Consider the following 16,818-nt stretch of genomic DNA (forward strand, 5'->3'; position numbering starts at 1 on the left):
GACTGATCGACTTTCACTTCCGATCAAGAGAACGAGAATTAACTCGGTGACGATTCAACTGACTGACTGGGTCGGTTTCAAACCAATCGCTGTTTCTCAATGAAAGCAAAACAGCATCATCTGCCCAAAGTAAAAACTAATAAAAAGCTTGAAATAATCAAAAGTGAACCGTGCCTCGCGCTTACCCTTTTCTATAACTTCTGTAGCAAGTTCATTTGATAAACAGCGCCGAAAACAGTATAGGTTATAGAGAGAGAGAGCCGCGAGAGAGTGAGAGAACCCTTCCGTCGAGAGCCTCCGATCGAGTAAATGTGGTGTTAAATGCCATTCAACTGAGACTGAAATGACTATGATATACAAATTAACGAAATAGTGAAGTATTTTGAAATACTGAGTGACATCAGTAGTATTCTTAATCCTTTTCCGTTTCCCGCCTCTCCGGGGAACATTGTAATACGTCCGCCATTGTCGTGCGATGAGAAAAAGAAAAAAAAAAGCCGGAATCACAGCCGGCCGGTTTTCTCGAGTCTCAGTGCTACCGAAGTCCTATTTTTCTCGAGTCAACAGTTCTGTGGCAACCTAGCTGGGATCAGCCTTAGCCCTACTGATGACTGACGAGGTCACCAATAGGATGAATCCGGCGGGAATGTAGCCTATTTTTTGTTGCAATAAAACACTAAATCTCCCATGTGGATGGCTCAGTAAAACGTAACCGCGTGCGTTTTGAGACTGGCTGACTTTTTTTCCCCCCTCTTAGACTTTTTGATTTCTTCCAAATCACCCTTACTATTCATTCACATTTTATTTTACTACGATTCATGTTGTCTGACGCGGGTTGGACTTGTTTTAGCGGAAACTCGGTGATCAGTGATGACAGCACTAACGCCGGTTACGCCCCAAACGCAACAGGCTGATTCACAGGATTTTACCCAACTTTAAACCGTCTTCTTTCTCTCTCTCTCCTACTACCGACGACTCGACTGAAGTACGGCCCGACTGAAACACAATTGTGTGATAACTTAGGTTACTGAGGTGAAATAAGTGACGGTTATATCCGAAATGTCTCAGGTGATACCGGCTAATTTGTAAACAATGGAATCTTTCTTGATTGCCACCTGTCAACATCGAACTGACGCCATGAACTTGAAGGATGGACTTTATCAGTGATATTCCGACCCCACAACTGACTGACGTGTATCTCAGTTGGAACCCTCCCATCCACCCTACCCCTGGAATCTAACCTTCCTCCTCTCTCTCCTGTAGCATTCGTTTACTTTCAAGGCATGATTAACTAGGCATTTCGTTTCTCCGCCCCCTCCTCCCCCCACCCTCCCAGCGGACGCACTGTGTCGCGTTGTACAGGGGATCAGTCTTCCCCGCTATAACGCCGCCGGAATGAAACTGGTTGAAATCGAAATGGGCATGGCATGGTGACTTTGTAAACACGGATGCTATTTCACTTGAGAAGCTGACAGTTTAACACAATGTAGACAAAAACATCGACATGGGCATCGATGAAAAAAGAAGAAGAAGAAAAAAAGTTCTTTTTTCACACAGCGCACTTTCGTGCGATGATCATTTAGTTGGATCGAAGTGTGCACCTATTGAATTTAAGTTAGTTGATCTTTAAAATCTAGCAAACGAATAAACAAAATAAAACAAAAAAATCATGCGTTCTGACAGCATCAAATATCAGCAACTGATTACGTTTACCGAGGTCTCAATCTATGATCAAGCGAAATTGTCTCTGATTTGTTTACAAGTTACTGCCCACGCGCCATCTTCGGCCAACGTCTCTCCCAGAATTCTGTCGCCTATTGCGCATGCGTGATGGTTCTATTGCAAATGGCGGCGCTTGTTATTGTTCCATGGCGTTTGTGATACATGGGCTTTTCTAACGCATATTTTACACCTTTACAGGTAATGTGACTTATGTGGCACTTTCAGTTTATGCATAAGGAATTTTATATGTTATGTAGGCGCTGCTGTTATTTTGCTTTGTTGGGTTTTAGAGGTCGCAATCACCGGTGTTGAGAGGTGCGATTTGGTTGCGACTGTCGACTAACCTGTGGGGTGATCAGTAGACTAATCTTTGCGGTCATCAGTCGGAGATTTTACAACTGATGCAGTAAAACTTGTTCGCATAATGTGGCAGACTTCTTTAGGAAGTTAAAATTTAAATGATTTTGAACAATCCATCTGTCAAATTATGTCGTTGAAGATAATTTTGTACCACCATGTTCTTCCGCTGACTGACCCATTTGCTCTCCGCGGCGAATATGGCTGTCGGATTCAAGGCTCCGCTCCGCACGAACCCATTTTTCAGGCGCAGGTGAATCGAATCATAATTTGTAGTATTGCTGTCGATTTCTTTTTGTGTTAGTTGTTATAGTTTTGCCATTTATGACGTGTTCATCAATCTGATGGGGGGTAGTCCACTTCGGTTGTGCAAGAGAAGATCCTTTTCCGTTCGGAACGTGGAAATCATAACGGTATTCCAGCCCCGAGACTTTCGCGAAAACTAATTAAGGCTGTTGACAGCCACGGTAGTTAGTGCATCCTCGCAAATCATTTCATTTTCGACTGCAGTAAGGTGGATATGAATGCTATATTACACTTGGTCTAATTTTGCGCATTTAGCTGCCCTCTGTGAACGATATAAGACCAACTCGCTACAGGTATTACTGTCCTCTGATTGGCTAATCCAATCCCAGCAGAAATCAGTTCGGTGTTGAGTTGAAAAAGTTAGAAAAACACCAGTGATTAACTAAAAATCAAATGGATAATGATGTAACATTCAAAGCAGGCAAGAACAAGTTGTATTTTAAATGATTAGTTTATTATTTAAATATATATACAAAAAGCAGTATCAGATTGAAAATGTTGACTATGAATGTGGACTGAAAATATCCGGCTCTGTTTACATTTCAACATCATTTTATCAGTTTCTTTCTGTATTGATCAAATCTAACACTAACATTAAATATCCAGTCATTTTTTCTATATTTCTTATGTAAATATCCCAGTTGTTAGAGTTGTTCTCGCAAAGTACTGATGTGTTAAACAATTTTGTGAGGTAATTGATTAGTTCAAAATATTGCATAAGCTTACTGTATACAGTATCACTTATGTCATAGAATTTCAGTATTCAAAGTTTGATGCATTGATTTTACTTTGATACATCAATTTTACTTTAATTTCTGTTGTTGTTTGTTTGCTAGTTTTCTCAGAGTTGCTGGTTTTTGTGTGTGTTTTTTGTGTGTTTTTTTTTCATACTTTTCAGGTAGTTTAGTTTTTACCAATTTATTTAGAGGGTTTGAAAGTTCAGAAAGCTGGAAAAACTCTTCTGTAGTTTATTAGTGTAAGCAAGTGACCTAACATATGGACAGTTGCCTTGTCAGAAACGGATCAAAGGAAGATTCTTTGCCCCTTCCTCTTTCTTCCAAGCCCCCTCCCATACCCACCCTTCTTCCTCTTTCCCACTTCAACTTTCAGTTTTAGGCTTTAATAAAGTGGAAAAGTTAAAAGTTGTCCCTTGAAATTTTTGATTTTATATGGGAGAACCAGGAAACTGTCTGTTTATATAATTAGATCTTGTCCTTGCCTAACAGAGTAACATGAATTTATGATATTCAACTTTTGGATAGATTTACATTTGTATTTTTTTCAAATTATGAATTATTAGAGAATATTGTCTGAGACTAGTGAGAACAGTGTGTATAAAATTAAAACTGCTAAGAAAGTAGTGTAGTATAATGCTGGTTTAATGAGTGCTTCATTATTACACTACAGAAGCAACATTATAAGAAAGTCAAGTATCTAAGAAAGAAATAGCGAATGAGGTAAAAATGATATTAACAACTCGGACTAGAACTTTAGAAAGAGATGATCTGTCACAGAACTGTTTCAGCATTTGCCTTTGATTTCAGTTTTTTTTTCATTGTCAGTTTAAATGATAGTCATTTACTTAAAATGAAAGTACACTTTTGTTTAGAAGTAAATAAGGTGTTTGCACTCAGTCAGTATTGGCTTTTATGTATTTTCATTTGTGTGTTGTTCACACACACCCCCCCCCCCCCAAACCCCCCACCCCCGCCCCCCTTCATATCTGATTGTCAGAATCATCAACAAAAATTGCATTTCTTGTCAGGAATGTCCAATATTGTCAGTTTATATGCACTTTTACGTTTTTTATAACTTTTTTTTTTTTTTTTTTTTTTTTTTAAGCAGTAAGATAGCATTTAAAAAGAAGTATTCAGAGATAGTTTTTCAATCAGTTTGAAAACATTTGTAAACTTTATTCTGTTTAAAATAAGTCTGTGGAAAAAAACATTCCTGATTTCTAAATCAACGTTATTTACCATAGTATTTTCTTGCCTTGATTTTGATAACCAAATTTTCATTGATCTTCAGTAATTTTTTTCATGTTGACTACAGACAAGGCTCATGTAGTGTATTGCATAAGTTTGAAAAAAATGGTAACCTTTTTTTTCTTTGTTGTTGTTGTTCAGTGACAACCACCCGCCTCATGACGGGTGCAATAGCTGAGTGGTTAAAGCCTTGGGCTTTCAATCTGTTTTACTTTCTGAGACTTAAGTGTAAACTACTTCCATGGCTTTTTTGTTTCTTATAATTAAACAGCCAACACAGTACCATGGTTATAGAGCTGTCAAAATCTGTGATCAGTGCTTATATAGTTATAACATGGGCTAAGCTTTTACTGTTTTAGACTATGTTTTAAATACAATAACTACCATGATTCCCAAGCATGATTTAATATCAAATCACTCTGACGGCGCCTGGTGGGTAAAAGGGTGGAGAATTTTATGATCTCCCAGGTCAACATATGTGCAGACCTGCTTGTGCCTGAGCCTCCTTCGTGTGTGTTTGCAAGCAGAAGATGAAATTTGCACGTAAAAAGTCCTGTAATCCATGTCCACTTTTGGTGGGTTATGGAAGGAAGAACATACCCAACATGCACACCCCTGAAAGCCGAGTATGGCTGCCTACATGGCAGGGTAAAAAAAAAAAAAAAATCAGTTGAAGTGACAAAATTGAATAGTGATAGAAAGAATAATTTAATTTTTACTGTTTTAGACTTTGTTTTAAATACAATAACTACCATGATTCCTAAGCATGATTTAATATCCCTTAGAATAAATGCATATAATGATATACACAGATACATGATATATTATTGTTTTGCCATTAAAAAAAAGAAAGAAGGAAAGACTGGAAAACTAAAATAGAGAAATGCATGAAGGAATGTTCAGCCAAGCTTAGCCCATGTTATAACTATATAAGCACTGATCACAGATTTTGACAGCTCTATAACCATGGTACTGTGTTGGCTGTTTAATTATAAGAAACAAAAAAGCCATGGAAGTAGTTTACACTTAAGTCTGAGAAAGTAGCAAAGGTAATGAGCTGAGTCTGCCGTTTGAAAAAAAAAAAATTGTTTGGGTGAAATCACAGAAGATAATTCCTACATGTGTTCCTTGATATAGTTTAAAACAAAGCAGAACAGTGAATGCTTTTTTGTTGTTTTTTTTTGCGTAGGCTTTACAAGTCTATGGTGATTTATACACAGGGCTTGTGGTAAGTTATTAAAAAAAAAAAAAAAATGGGGGGTGGGACACCAGGGACTCCTTACTATTGTTCTGTGGGGTCCTAAACAAACTCAGTACCTGTTGCTCATTCCACTAGTCTGCACATTTACACATAAAGACAGAAATGCCTTCTATTTATAATTGTCAAGGTCTCTTGGTTATAAAGTGATAAAGGGAAAGAACTTCTCATTGCGGTAAACTGTCCTGGTTTCAGACTAGGTTCCCGTTCAGGATTTTCAGTCTTTTTACCTTTAGAACATTACAGGAACCTGCTCAATGAACATGCAGTGTTCCCTTTCCAGTTGCAGTTCGTCAGTTATGAATATGTAAATGCATTATCAGAAGCCCAGAAATGCTTCATATACTGATTTAGGATCCTTGTTTTTCAGTTCATTTTCTCAAGGATGCGTCGGTGAGTTTGGACAAATCCATTTATGCTATACCAGATCTGCTAGGCAGATGCCTGACCAGCAGCCTAACCTGGCGCACTTGTCAGGCCTTGAGCGCATGCATTCGTATATCTGTGTACCTCTGAAAGAGGATTTCTTCAACAGAATTTTGCCTGAGGACAAAGCTTCTGGTGTCTTGAGTATTTTGCAGTGCGCCAAGTGGACGCTGCACATGGGGCCTTGGTTGGTTGTTTCATCCAAATGACTAGATGTTTGGTTTTCCAATCAAGCTTGGGAGAAATGGTGAGACCAGGGTTCAAACCCAGACCCTCACAGACACTGTATTGGCAGATAAGCATCTTAGACATTCTGCCACCTTCCTCCTTGAATTCAGGAAGTTTAGATATATGAATTATAAGACAAAACTTATTTCAAAATTACTTTTGTGTGCTGTGAGAAGATTAATGATTATTGTTGCTTTTCTTTTCTTAGAAAAAGAATTACAGTTCTTACTTCTTCTTCTAGTATTCCTTATATTTTCGCATTTAATTACAGGGGATATTGCTGGGATTTTTCTTTTCTTTTATTATATTGTTTTTTTTCTTATTTAGCATTTGAGTTTGCCCTTTGCCATTTAGAAGATAATGCATTTAAAGGTGTGTTTTTTATTTAGTTGCTAAACATTTTTTAAATGTCAAAAATATTGTCATAACTATGTGACTGTATTTGTTTTGATTTATTATTTATTTCTGTCCAAAATGGTACCAAGAATGAATTGACTTGTGGTGCTTATTTTACCTCAATTTTTCATAACCAAAAAAAAAAAGTCTGTCACCCATATTGATGATTATGTCAAACACAAGACTTTTCAGTTGGCTATGTCAAGTTATGATGTATGGAGAAAAAGAAAAAGAGATAACTCTGACAAATTTGGTTCTAAATTAATTGAGTTTTAAATGTTTAAATACATATATTTGTTTGATTACAGTTCTTATTGTTTTGTGGCAAGGTGTGAGCTGGATGGAGATGTGCGATGGGTCCTCAAGAGGACTACATCGAAACAGTGGTGACATGTGAAGGTGACTTCCATGACCCACAGCTGCAGGATCGACTTCAGCATTTTCAGCAGCGTCTTGAAAGTCTACTTCTGGAAGGTAAACATGCAAATTTCTCTTAAAGCAATGGAAGTTGATTTGAAAAAAGCACAGCACTTTTTCTTTGACTAGTTTGAGATCTAATCAGAAATATTACTGTTTTAGCTAAACTGAACTGAATGTACTTTCCTTTGTGTTAAAATCATTCAGTGCCTTAGTTCTGCTCGTGACATAATTTTTTTCCCATAAAGGTCTTTTGGTTAAAACTGCATCACTTTTACCCTGTTATGAATCAGAATTTGGTCACTAGTCAGAAGTCACACATAGTATTGTAGATCTTTTGTGTTGCAGAAAAATTGAGAAACATAACAATATTCCCCATATTAGTTCTCTTATTGCTCTGAAGCTTTATTTAACTGCACATTTTGTTTGGATACACTCACCTTTTGTTTTTTATTGACCCAAGTATTGATTGCTGTAAAATTATTGAATCGGTTTACCATATGCAGATCAATTTATTATTTTTCATTTTCCTTTTTTTGGAATATCTGTTAACTTTGAAATTTGAACAATCGAAACCTTGGATAGTACAATACGGTGCAACACGGTGCATCTTTATTCATCCAACTGAAAATTAATATTGCAGCTTGTGTCTCACCCTACAGAATACCTTAGTCCCCAGCCGAATCCAGCACACACCAAACATGAGAGTTTGGACCATTTCAAGCTAAGTGTAGAAGCAAGTGATAAAACACAGCAACTTGATTTTACCCCATATACCCCCAGAAAAAGTCTATGAAAATCTGTTTGAAAATTATGCAGATATACAAGTTTCAGTAACGAGGGACTGAGAAAGTACGTACTTGTCTACATATACTACTCTGCTAGAAAAGATAAACAGATGTTTTCTTGATTTTTTTTTTCTGCTGCTCCAACATTATTGCTCCCACACAGCTCATCCCAAGACCCCATACACCGCCTCACCAAGATTCACCTGCCTAGATCACCAGATCACACATTTGGGGAGACCCAGCACTGTTGCAAATCATTTTGGTGGTGTACAATAGTGCCTGCTCTGATTCAAAAGATACTAAGCCCCCTGCTATCAATAATTGCTTAATTGTGTAGCCAGACTGAATGAATGTCCCCTCCAGATTGCTGATTGCCACTATGTCTTCCAACAACAGTCCCCTACTTCCATGAATGCTGACATGGAAGAGTTTGATAGTAGTAACTCAGCCCAAGCATGGAAGTGAAGGGGAATTGAAAATGAGGTCACCATGAGGGCAAGACATGAAAGGCCAAAGAATCTTGGACATTTTTTTTTTTGGTCCCCCTATATTTATGATAAATGAGGATTATGAATATGATGATATGGAGGTCGATGCTTTGTCGTAGTTTAGGTTTGGGACTACATGACACAGCTGTACCATGTGCTGCCTTTTCATAATATATTTTGGGGTCGACCAGACCTGAGATACATACAGTACACAGCACATTCAGTTGGAGAACTTTAGGCAGGAGCCTGGTCACAGGGTGAAAAACGCAGCCTGTGCTGGGATTAAAACCAGCATCTTCCCAGTCATCAGTCTGTAACGCTAACCATTACGCCACGGTGAACTGACTTAAGAATAAAGTTATGATAAACCCACTGTGTTGGTCAGGCTTTGAGAGCTTGCCAAATGTTTTGTGTTAGAGAGTGGGTCTTGTTTGTGGGTTTTGATCAGTTTGTCTTTTTATGAGGTCTGTATTTTTAGTGTTTGTTTACAACACATAATTTGCAATATTAAACATAACTATTAACATCTTGATGGAAACTTTGGTACTTTAGCATCAATCATGAAGAGGCTTTTTACCCAATCTCCAGCACTGTTTTAGACACGAGGCGCAGACACACACACACACACACACACACACACACACACACACACGCGTGTGCATGGATGCATGTCCACTTGCACTAGTACACACACACACACACACACACACACACACACACACATATATATATGTATTGTTAATGTCCCACGTGCCACATACATGGAGAGCAACTGATATCAGAAAGACTGACTGACTCTTTATTATTGTGTTTGATTACATTATTCTGTATTGAATTACTTCTTGCCACAACAGATTTCTACAAAATTTTAACGGTTTCCACAGGGAGAGCACATTGCCATATTCTATTGCCACACTTTGCTTTCTGCAAGGTTATACATTTGCTACTGTCACTTTGTCAGAGTGGGATTTTCTACGAATTTTTGCCAGGATCAACTATCTTGTTGCCATGAGTTCTTTGATATGTTCTGAGTGATTGCAGGACCTCAGTTTATCATCTAATCTGAAAGACTAGCATCCAGATCAACAATCAAGGTGAGGTGGACATGAGAGTAAAATATTGGTACATGCTGGAATTGAATGGCCACAGACATTTGCTTGCTAATTTGATACATTGTTCTTGTTTTTTTTAATACCAGACATGGGAAAAACTAAATAAAATTCAGAGTTAGTTTGTGCATATTGTTCAACTCGCAGCAAAGCAGTATGCTATTGATTCTTGCCATTGCAATGGCTGGTCATGCACTGAATCACATAAAGTGAATTGTACATAAACTTACTATTTCAAATTGCTTCTATATTACTGTTTGATTAATATGATAGCAAACTGCTGTGTGACAGAATTAGCATATGGATTTGTGTGTTTGTGCAATAATGCAAGCTGGAAAAACGGTAAACAATTTTGTGAAACTGATATAGTTTTTAAAGTTATGTATTATTATGATGGTACTGCTTGCTAGAGCTGTTTAGCAAGATTAATACTCGGTGGTGATATTTTTCTGTCTCTGTGTGCTTTTATCTGTCTTTGTGTCTTCATTATTGTACACTTGAGCAAAGCAAAATATGGCCACTGTTGTCTGTTTTCACTGAAGGTCAAGAGCTGGCTCAAAAAGTCCAGAGCTTTTACAATTCTGACAGGTTGCATCAGTATCAAATTGTGCCAAGTAATGTTCCTGCTTGAAAAAAAAAAAAAAAAAGAAGAAGAAAGAAATTATAATGTGATGTTGAGTTGGGTGGTATTTTAAAGTACTGGTATTTTCTGAAGAACTACTTCTGCTATTGACATGAATTTTGTCATGTTTGTCAATCAGTCTGAACTGATAAGATCTGTTCAAAATACCCTTTTAAATGGCATAGAATGGGAAAATGCAGAACAGCAAATGTCACAGTATTACTGCATTAAATGTTGCAGCAATCATGAACAGAATACATAACAATAAAAGATAAAACCAGCACTATTAATTTATTAGATTGCTGTTTCTAAACATAAGTATTTACACAGTTGATGGATACACTGATGATGAATTTTCAAAACAGATTCGAAATAAATTCTGATGAATATAAAATTGGGATTGGTCTGCCATTAGCTTCTTGATTCAGAAGCTAACAAAAAAGTCATTCCAGTTTCTTGTCATGGGGAATCACAAATGATAAAATGAAAAAACACACAAAAAAAGCAGAAAAACTAGAAAATATGAACGTTCACGAATTCTGAACATTAAAAATGATACACAGCACAAAAAAACACAGCATGTTAAATAATATATTATTTTTTTTGTAAAAGAAAAAGTAGAAGCTAATTAAGTAATTTCCACTCCTTCTTCAAGAAAACAAGATAGTGCATGCTTTTCTGGGTAGCTGGAAACAACTGCGAAAGAGCATTCATATTAATGAGAGAAAAAATCTTTCACCTGCAGTAGTATCTTTGGAGGGTATTCATTCCATTTCATAACATTAACAACTGATATATTAGAACCCAGCTACATAAAAAGTCCGCATGAAATGTCTTCCAGATTGTGAACTTTTCAGAAAATATCTCAACGCAGAAATTAGGAATGCAGCCAGTCAACAGTTCAAAGAAGCTGCAAGAGACACTGATCTATTAAAGGTGATATTCTCTTAAAAGCCAGCAAGGAAAATGTTGAAAACCTGCGATGAGAAAAAAGGAAGCAAATCAAATGATTTGACAAATTTATATATTCTTACCAATATCAGTATCGGTTGAATGTGAGTTATTTGAAAATGAAAGGCTGATTTGGGAATTTTCAGGTTTTGAAATAACATATCTTTCTTTTATTGCAGATGGGAAAAAGCAGCTAATATTGAAAAAGGTGGAGCCATGGAACAGTGTGCGGGTCACATTCAGCATCCCCAGACAGGCTGCCCTGCGGTTGAAGCAGATGGCACAGCAGGGCAGCCCCATTCTCCGTCAGATAGGGGTCTTAGGAGTACAGATCCAGGGTGACCGTCTTGTGTCCCTTACTGTCGCCACATCCAACAACCAACGAGCAGAGCTCATCATCAACACGCATGAAAGTTCAGGTCAGGGGTCTGCTGTAGTGGCACAGCAAAGTGTTTCTGTCGGAACTTCTTTTGACCCAGGAATGCCTAGTTCCTCAGAGGAGCAAGGTTCTCCGGGTCCCAACATGGAAGTGACGCGAAAGAACATTGAGGAGTATTTACGGCAGGGAGCTTTGTTCAATTCTGTCCCAACCCCTGCTTGTGCTCCAGGGCACCCAAGGTCTGGATCCAGCCATGATGTTTTGAAAACGTCCACTTCTGCAGATGGAACTGCCTTCAAAATAAACAACATTGCACTGGATGGAATGCCTGGTCCTTCAAGCCTTCCAGGTATTCCAGAAAGACCTGCATTTCTCACCGGTGATGGTCATGGACCAGGACCCATGGCTGTGCAGCAGGGTGTAAATGTCCCAGTTTCAGGGCAGCGTGGTCCAAGAATGAGTGTTGCTCAACACAGTACACTTCAACCCCCAAAATGTAACACCAGTCAACAGAAACAACAGCATCAGCAACTCGCTCAGCTTTCTGCACAAGCCACAGCATTGCCACAGACTGCTGCCTACCCAAGCCTTATGGGTCTGCCTCCACCCCCACCCTATCCCCATGGACATGGAACAGGGGTTGCCAACAATGTTGGACGGCAGGTAAAGAAACCGCCAGCCTCCAGTCCTCTGTTGATAAATCTCCTCCAGACAGAACCAGTGGCTGGTTCAAACAATATCATGGCAGCACCAGGCGCAGAGAAGAAGGTGAAGAAACACCGCAGGCGGAAAGAAAAACCAGCAAGTGCAGCAGCTGTTCCTGATGGCCAAGCAACAACCCAGAGCATATTGAGTTTGCCTCCTGAGTCTGACTCAATTCCTGACATTGTCCCTCCACAAACTATGCCATCTCAAGAAGAAATGAGTGCTGTGTTGCATCGACGAGTGTCACCTGTGCCCTTACCATCACCTAGACTTGGTGCAGGCTTCTCCAATTCTGTGCCTATGCCAGCTGACCTTGGAAGTGAAGGGTTTAGAGACAGAAACTCTTCAACAGCCAGTGCTGCTCTTGTTTCTCTGGCACAAAACCAGAAGTCAACACCTGAGTCCGAGCAGGTCAGTGATAGTAACTCTATTATTAATCCTTACACTGGGCATATGGAGCCCAGAGACAGTGCCTCAGATCTCAGCCCTGTGAAACAGGACCAGCATAAGCCACGCAAATCTTCACTAACCGAAGGTTCAAGGAATGAGACTTCTGTGTCAGGGGTTGGTGTGAATACCCAAGTGTCATTGGCAGCAGCAAAAGTTGAGTTGAGTTCCAGTGACTCTGTCCGCTTAGGTTTAGGTAGTTTACAACCAGGAGCCACTGTGCCTAGTAGTTTGCGAGAGGAACGACCAAGAGGTTATCCTTCCTCCATGATCACATCTGTGGTAAGTTCAGAGCAGAAGTTGGTCAGTGACAGTTTCTTCAGGCAGAGTCCAGATGCAGGACATGCAAGAGTTACACCAGAAACTTCAACAGTGCCCAGTAGTGCAGCTCCCCACATCTATGCACAGCGTTCTTTTGGCCCTAGTCAGCCATTGTCACGGGCAACCCATGTTGCCCCCCAGCATTCCACTCACACCCATACCTCCAAGGCAGGAACTTCAGCCGTGAATGGCCCCATAAATGTGACCACACCTCCTTCCTCCTACCCTGTCTCTGGCCAGTTGTCCACAGAAAGCCGACTGCCAATGTCTAGACTGAGTGCAGAGAGCGGATTGGTTGATCCTTACCATTTGGCATCTCACAAAGCAAGGTCCTCAGTGCATGGGGATGTGGTGCATGATAATGTGTCTGTAAGTCATGAAGCCAAGTTGGATGACACAGGAAGTACGTTGTGTGGTGGTGCAGGTAGTCATCAGCCAGTGACAGCCTCTACCTCTCTGCCTCTAACACACAAAGCCAAACCGGTTCTGGAAATGCAAACAAGCGTTGCTTCAGTGTCTACACTTGCTGCTCAGGCACAAAGTGATTCTCTAAAATTGCTCAATAATTCTTCATCTGTTTCCTCGGGGGTGGTTCTGCGCTTACCCACAGACTCTGCCATCCCCACTGCCTCAACCGCCAGCCCTGCAGCTATCAAAACACCTTCTGATGGTGAAGACAATAACTCTAACCACAGTGGTATCAGTCCTGTGAGCACTGTAGCCCCTGCACCGTCCTCATTATTAGATACAAATGGTACAAAAGTGGACAACCATGATTCTGGTATGGGCAGCTCTTCAGAGCGCTCAGACGACACCACACCATCAGAAGTTGGGGATGGAGATTTCCATACAAGTGTACCAACATCGGAATCATCAACCACCGACAACAACAGTAGTAAGTCTGCTGTGGTCGTCAAGAAGACTATGATCAACTGTAAGGAGACTTCTGGCAGTTCTGATGCTCATACAATTACAGTGGGGTATGTCCAGATGAATCAACACAGTACTGATCCTTACAACAAAGAGACCAAGAAACACATGGTTGATGCATCGCCTTTGATAGGTAAGATATAATAATAATCAGTAAAATAAAAAATAATATAAGTACTGTTTTGTGAAATATTGAGTTTATTTCCTGACTGAACAGTAAGATGATAATTTAATGTTAAGTAAAATATCAGAATTTTTACTGATTCTAAGATTGCACCAGATCTATCATACTTTCTCTTTAGCATTTCAGGTTAATGCCATTTATGCCTGACTTCAAACATTTCACATGAACAAAAGAGAAAAGTCGGCACAGCACATTGTCTTAGATCTGGATAAAACATATCAGTTGACAGTGGCTAAGTTGATGATCTGTGACAATGTCTTCTATGATGCAGACTTTCGTTTGAGGGGGGGGGGGGGGGGGTTTCCCCTCCCGGGTGCCGGATAATATCATCTATTTTGCAGACTTTTTTTTTTTTTTTTTTGCCATCATCTGCACCGTTTCAGTGGCAATGCTCCCATGCCGCTCATTTAGATTCCCCCATACACGGCCACACCCGGGTTCATCCGTCACAGTTCCAGCAGGGAACCATTGATGTTAGGTCACCAGGAGGCCATACGCCAGAGGAGACCCTGCACGGCTGCTGAGTCACTTCGGTGGTGTTCAGTGGTGCCTGTTCTGATTTAACGTACTTAGGACACGACCTACTAAGCCCCATACTAACAACAGTAATGGCTTAGTCGTGGAGCCAGACTGAGTGAGCGTCCCTCCCAGAGTGGAGACCACCACCACGTCCCTCAAACAGCTCCCCCCTGAATCCACCGACACTGACGACATTGACAGAACTCACCCTGCAGTCATGGAGACTTTAGTTTGAGGTGTTGTTTTTCCCACCCAGGTGCCGGACTTGCTTATCTTTAAGTAATGATATTTTTGTGTATATCATCATTTTTTCTTTCTTTTTTTGTGTGTGTGTGAGAAAAAGAGAGAGAGAGGGAGAGAGAGACTGTGTTCTTTTTTTTCTCTGTGTGTGTATATGTGTGTGATAGTATTCTTTTTTCTTTCTTTTTAAGTTTTATTGATATTTTCAAATTGTAGGTCAGAAGTTGCTTCAGGAGCATGCATTTCATAGAATTGATATGATGCATTTACAAAATCAGTCTGCAACCTGCATTTAATCAGCCATTTGTGGATTGAGAGCTTGTTTCCACATGTGAAAATGCCGTAATTAACATTTCTTATTTCTTTCTGTTCTTTTTTAATTGTAATTTCATATGTGATAACTATACAGTATGAAATATATATATATATATAATTTTTTTTTTTGGTTTTGGCCATCGTAATGGTAATCACTATTCTCTGGACTCTGTCTGCGGGCCCATTCACAAACCCTAGCAGTTGAGACTTGATGATTTTTCCATCTGGAAACCATTCTACTCACAGTACATATACTGATAATGTGATATAGGATGATTTTTTTTTTAGCTCTGCAAGCATTGTATTTATTACTATATTGCTATTTTCTGGCCTTGTCAAGCTGGTTAAAAATTTTTTGGCAATTGTATGTTGGTCTCCATTGTTGATTTCATTATCCGTTATTTTTATTTGTATTAATAATCGTTTCATGTCTCATTTTTATTGCTCCTGACAACTTGTGAAATGTGTGGAGACCAAGGCAAGAGGATAATTTGGGAAACTCCGTTTTCACTAGTTTCTTGCAAATGAGGTTTTGAGCTTTACACAGTTGTATGTTACAATATTTGGTAGAGAGTGGAAATGAGATTAGTGATACAGAACATGCATGCAAACAATGTACCAACCAGAAACTGTATTTTAGCTGTTAATTTGAGTCATATTAACTAATTAGTTTAAACAGTATATCAACTGTTGCATTCCATCACTATGCAGGTTTACAAGCATACAGGTGACTGGGATAAGAACTCAGAATAAAGAAACTCATGTATTGTCTTGTCTTAAATCCTGCAAAATATTTCATTATAAGTTGCATTACTGATTTAAAAGGCTTAAAGTTAAAATAAAAACATTGCAAAACTTTGACTCCAGTGATATCCGTTAATTTGAAATTCTGGTGTATAGCCACATTTAGGCTTCAGTCTGTTGTGGTTCCAGTATAAATTAGTACTGTTACTAAAGCTGTCATTGTGTGAGTTGACCTTGAGGTCATACAAGATTTTATGATAATGTTGATGATAATGATACTTGGATATAGATTTAAATTCTGAATTTGTTGTTAATGAGGACTTGTTTAAAATACTTGATTACTTTTAATTTTATTTTGATGTCAGAGATGACACAGAAATGAATCTCTTGTAGGTGACAAGTCTACCGTGGATGAGACCCTACGAGAAGTATCCAACTTGGTCAAGTCAGCACCCAGCATGATGCCCACAAGTAGTCAGGTGGCTTTAGCCAGTCACAAAGACATCAGCGAGTCCTTGCCCTTAGCCACCAAGATCAACAATCTCCCTTGTCAGCAAGTCGTGGTGAAGCACAAAGCAACAGCTAATCATCAGGTAATTAAATATAGTAAGGTAAGAAAAGAAGAACAACACAGATTTTTATTCAATATAGAAGTGAGAGAATTTCAAAAGTTAAAATAAAGAGGAATGTTAAGTATTGAAATAAAGAGATTTGGAAAAAGATTGGACATTTGAGTTATTTTGATTTGTCTGTTTGTAGTATCCGCTTTAACTTCTTTTATTCAGAGATGGACGTTAGAGTCATTTTGATTTGTTCTTTTTGTAGTATCAGCTTTAAAGGCCTGTTCAGAGCATTAGTCCATTGATGTCTATCCTGATGTGTTTGTGTGTGAGAGGGGAAAAAAGTCAGTTATGGAGAGTAAAATTGAAGTTATGAAAATTACGCTAAGTAGATGACTAGAAAGCGTAGAGAAATTAAGAA

The 16,818-nt window shown here is 39.0% G+C and overlaps 1 protein-coding gene across 1 annotated transcript in view; it reads left to right on the plus strand.

The window, feature by feature from the left end:
* Positions 1-1,829: 1,829 nt before the first annotated feature.
* Positions 1,830-16,818, plus strand: part of LOC143280106 (uncharacterized) — a 29,431-nt gene continuing 14,442 nt past the window's right edge. Inside the window, exons 1-4 of the mRNA XM_076584651.1 lie at positions 1,830-1,920; positions 7,008-7,152; positions 11,233-13,968; positions 16,231-16,430. Of these exons, the coding sequence (XP_076440766.1) occupies positions 7,032-7,152; positions 11,233-13,968; positions 16,231-16,430 (3,057 nt within the window). The 5' untranslated portion in view covers positions 1,830-1,920; positions 7,008-7,031. The remainder of the gene's footprint in view (positions 1,921-7,007; positions 7,153-11,232; positions 13,969-16,230; positions 16,431-16,818) is intronic.

This window comes from Babylonia areolata, chromosome 3 (assembly GCF_041734735.1).
Source record: "Babylonia areolata isolate BAREFJ2019XMU chromosome 3, ASM4173473v1, whole genome shotgun sequence".
Lineage (NCBI taxonomy): Eukaryota > Metazoa > Mollusca > Gastropoda > Neogastropoda > Buccinidae > Babylonia > Babylonia areolata.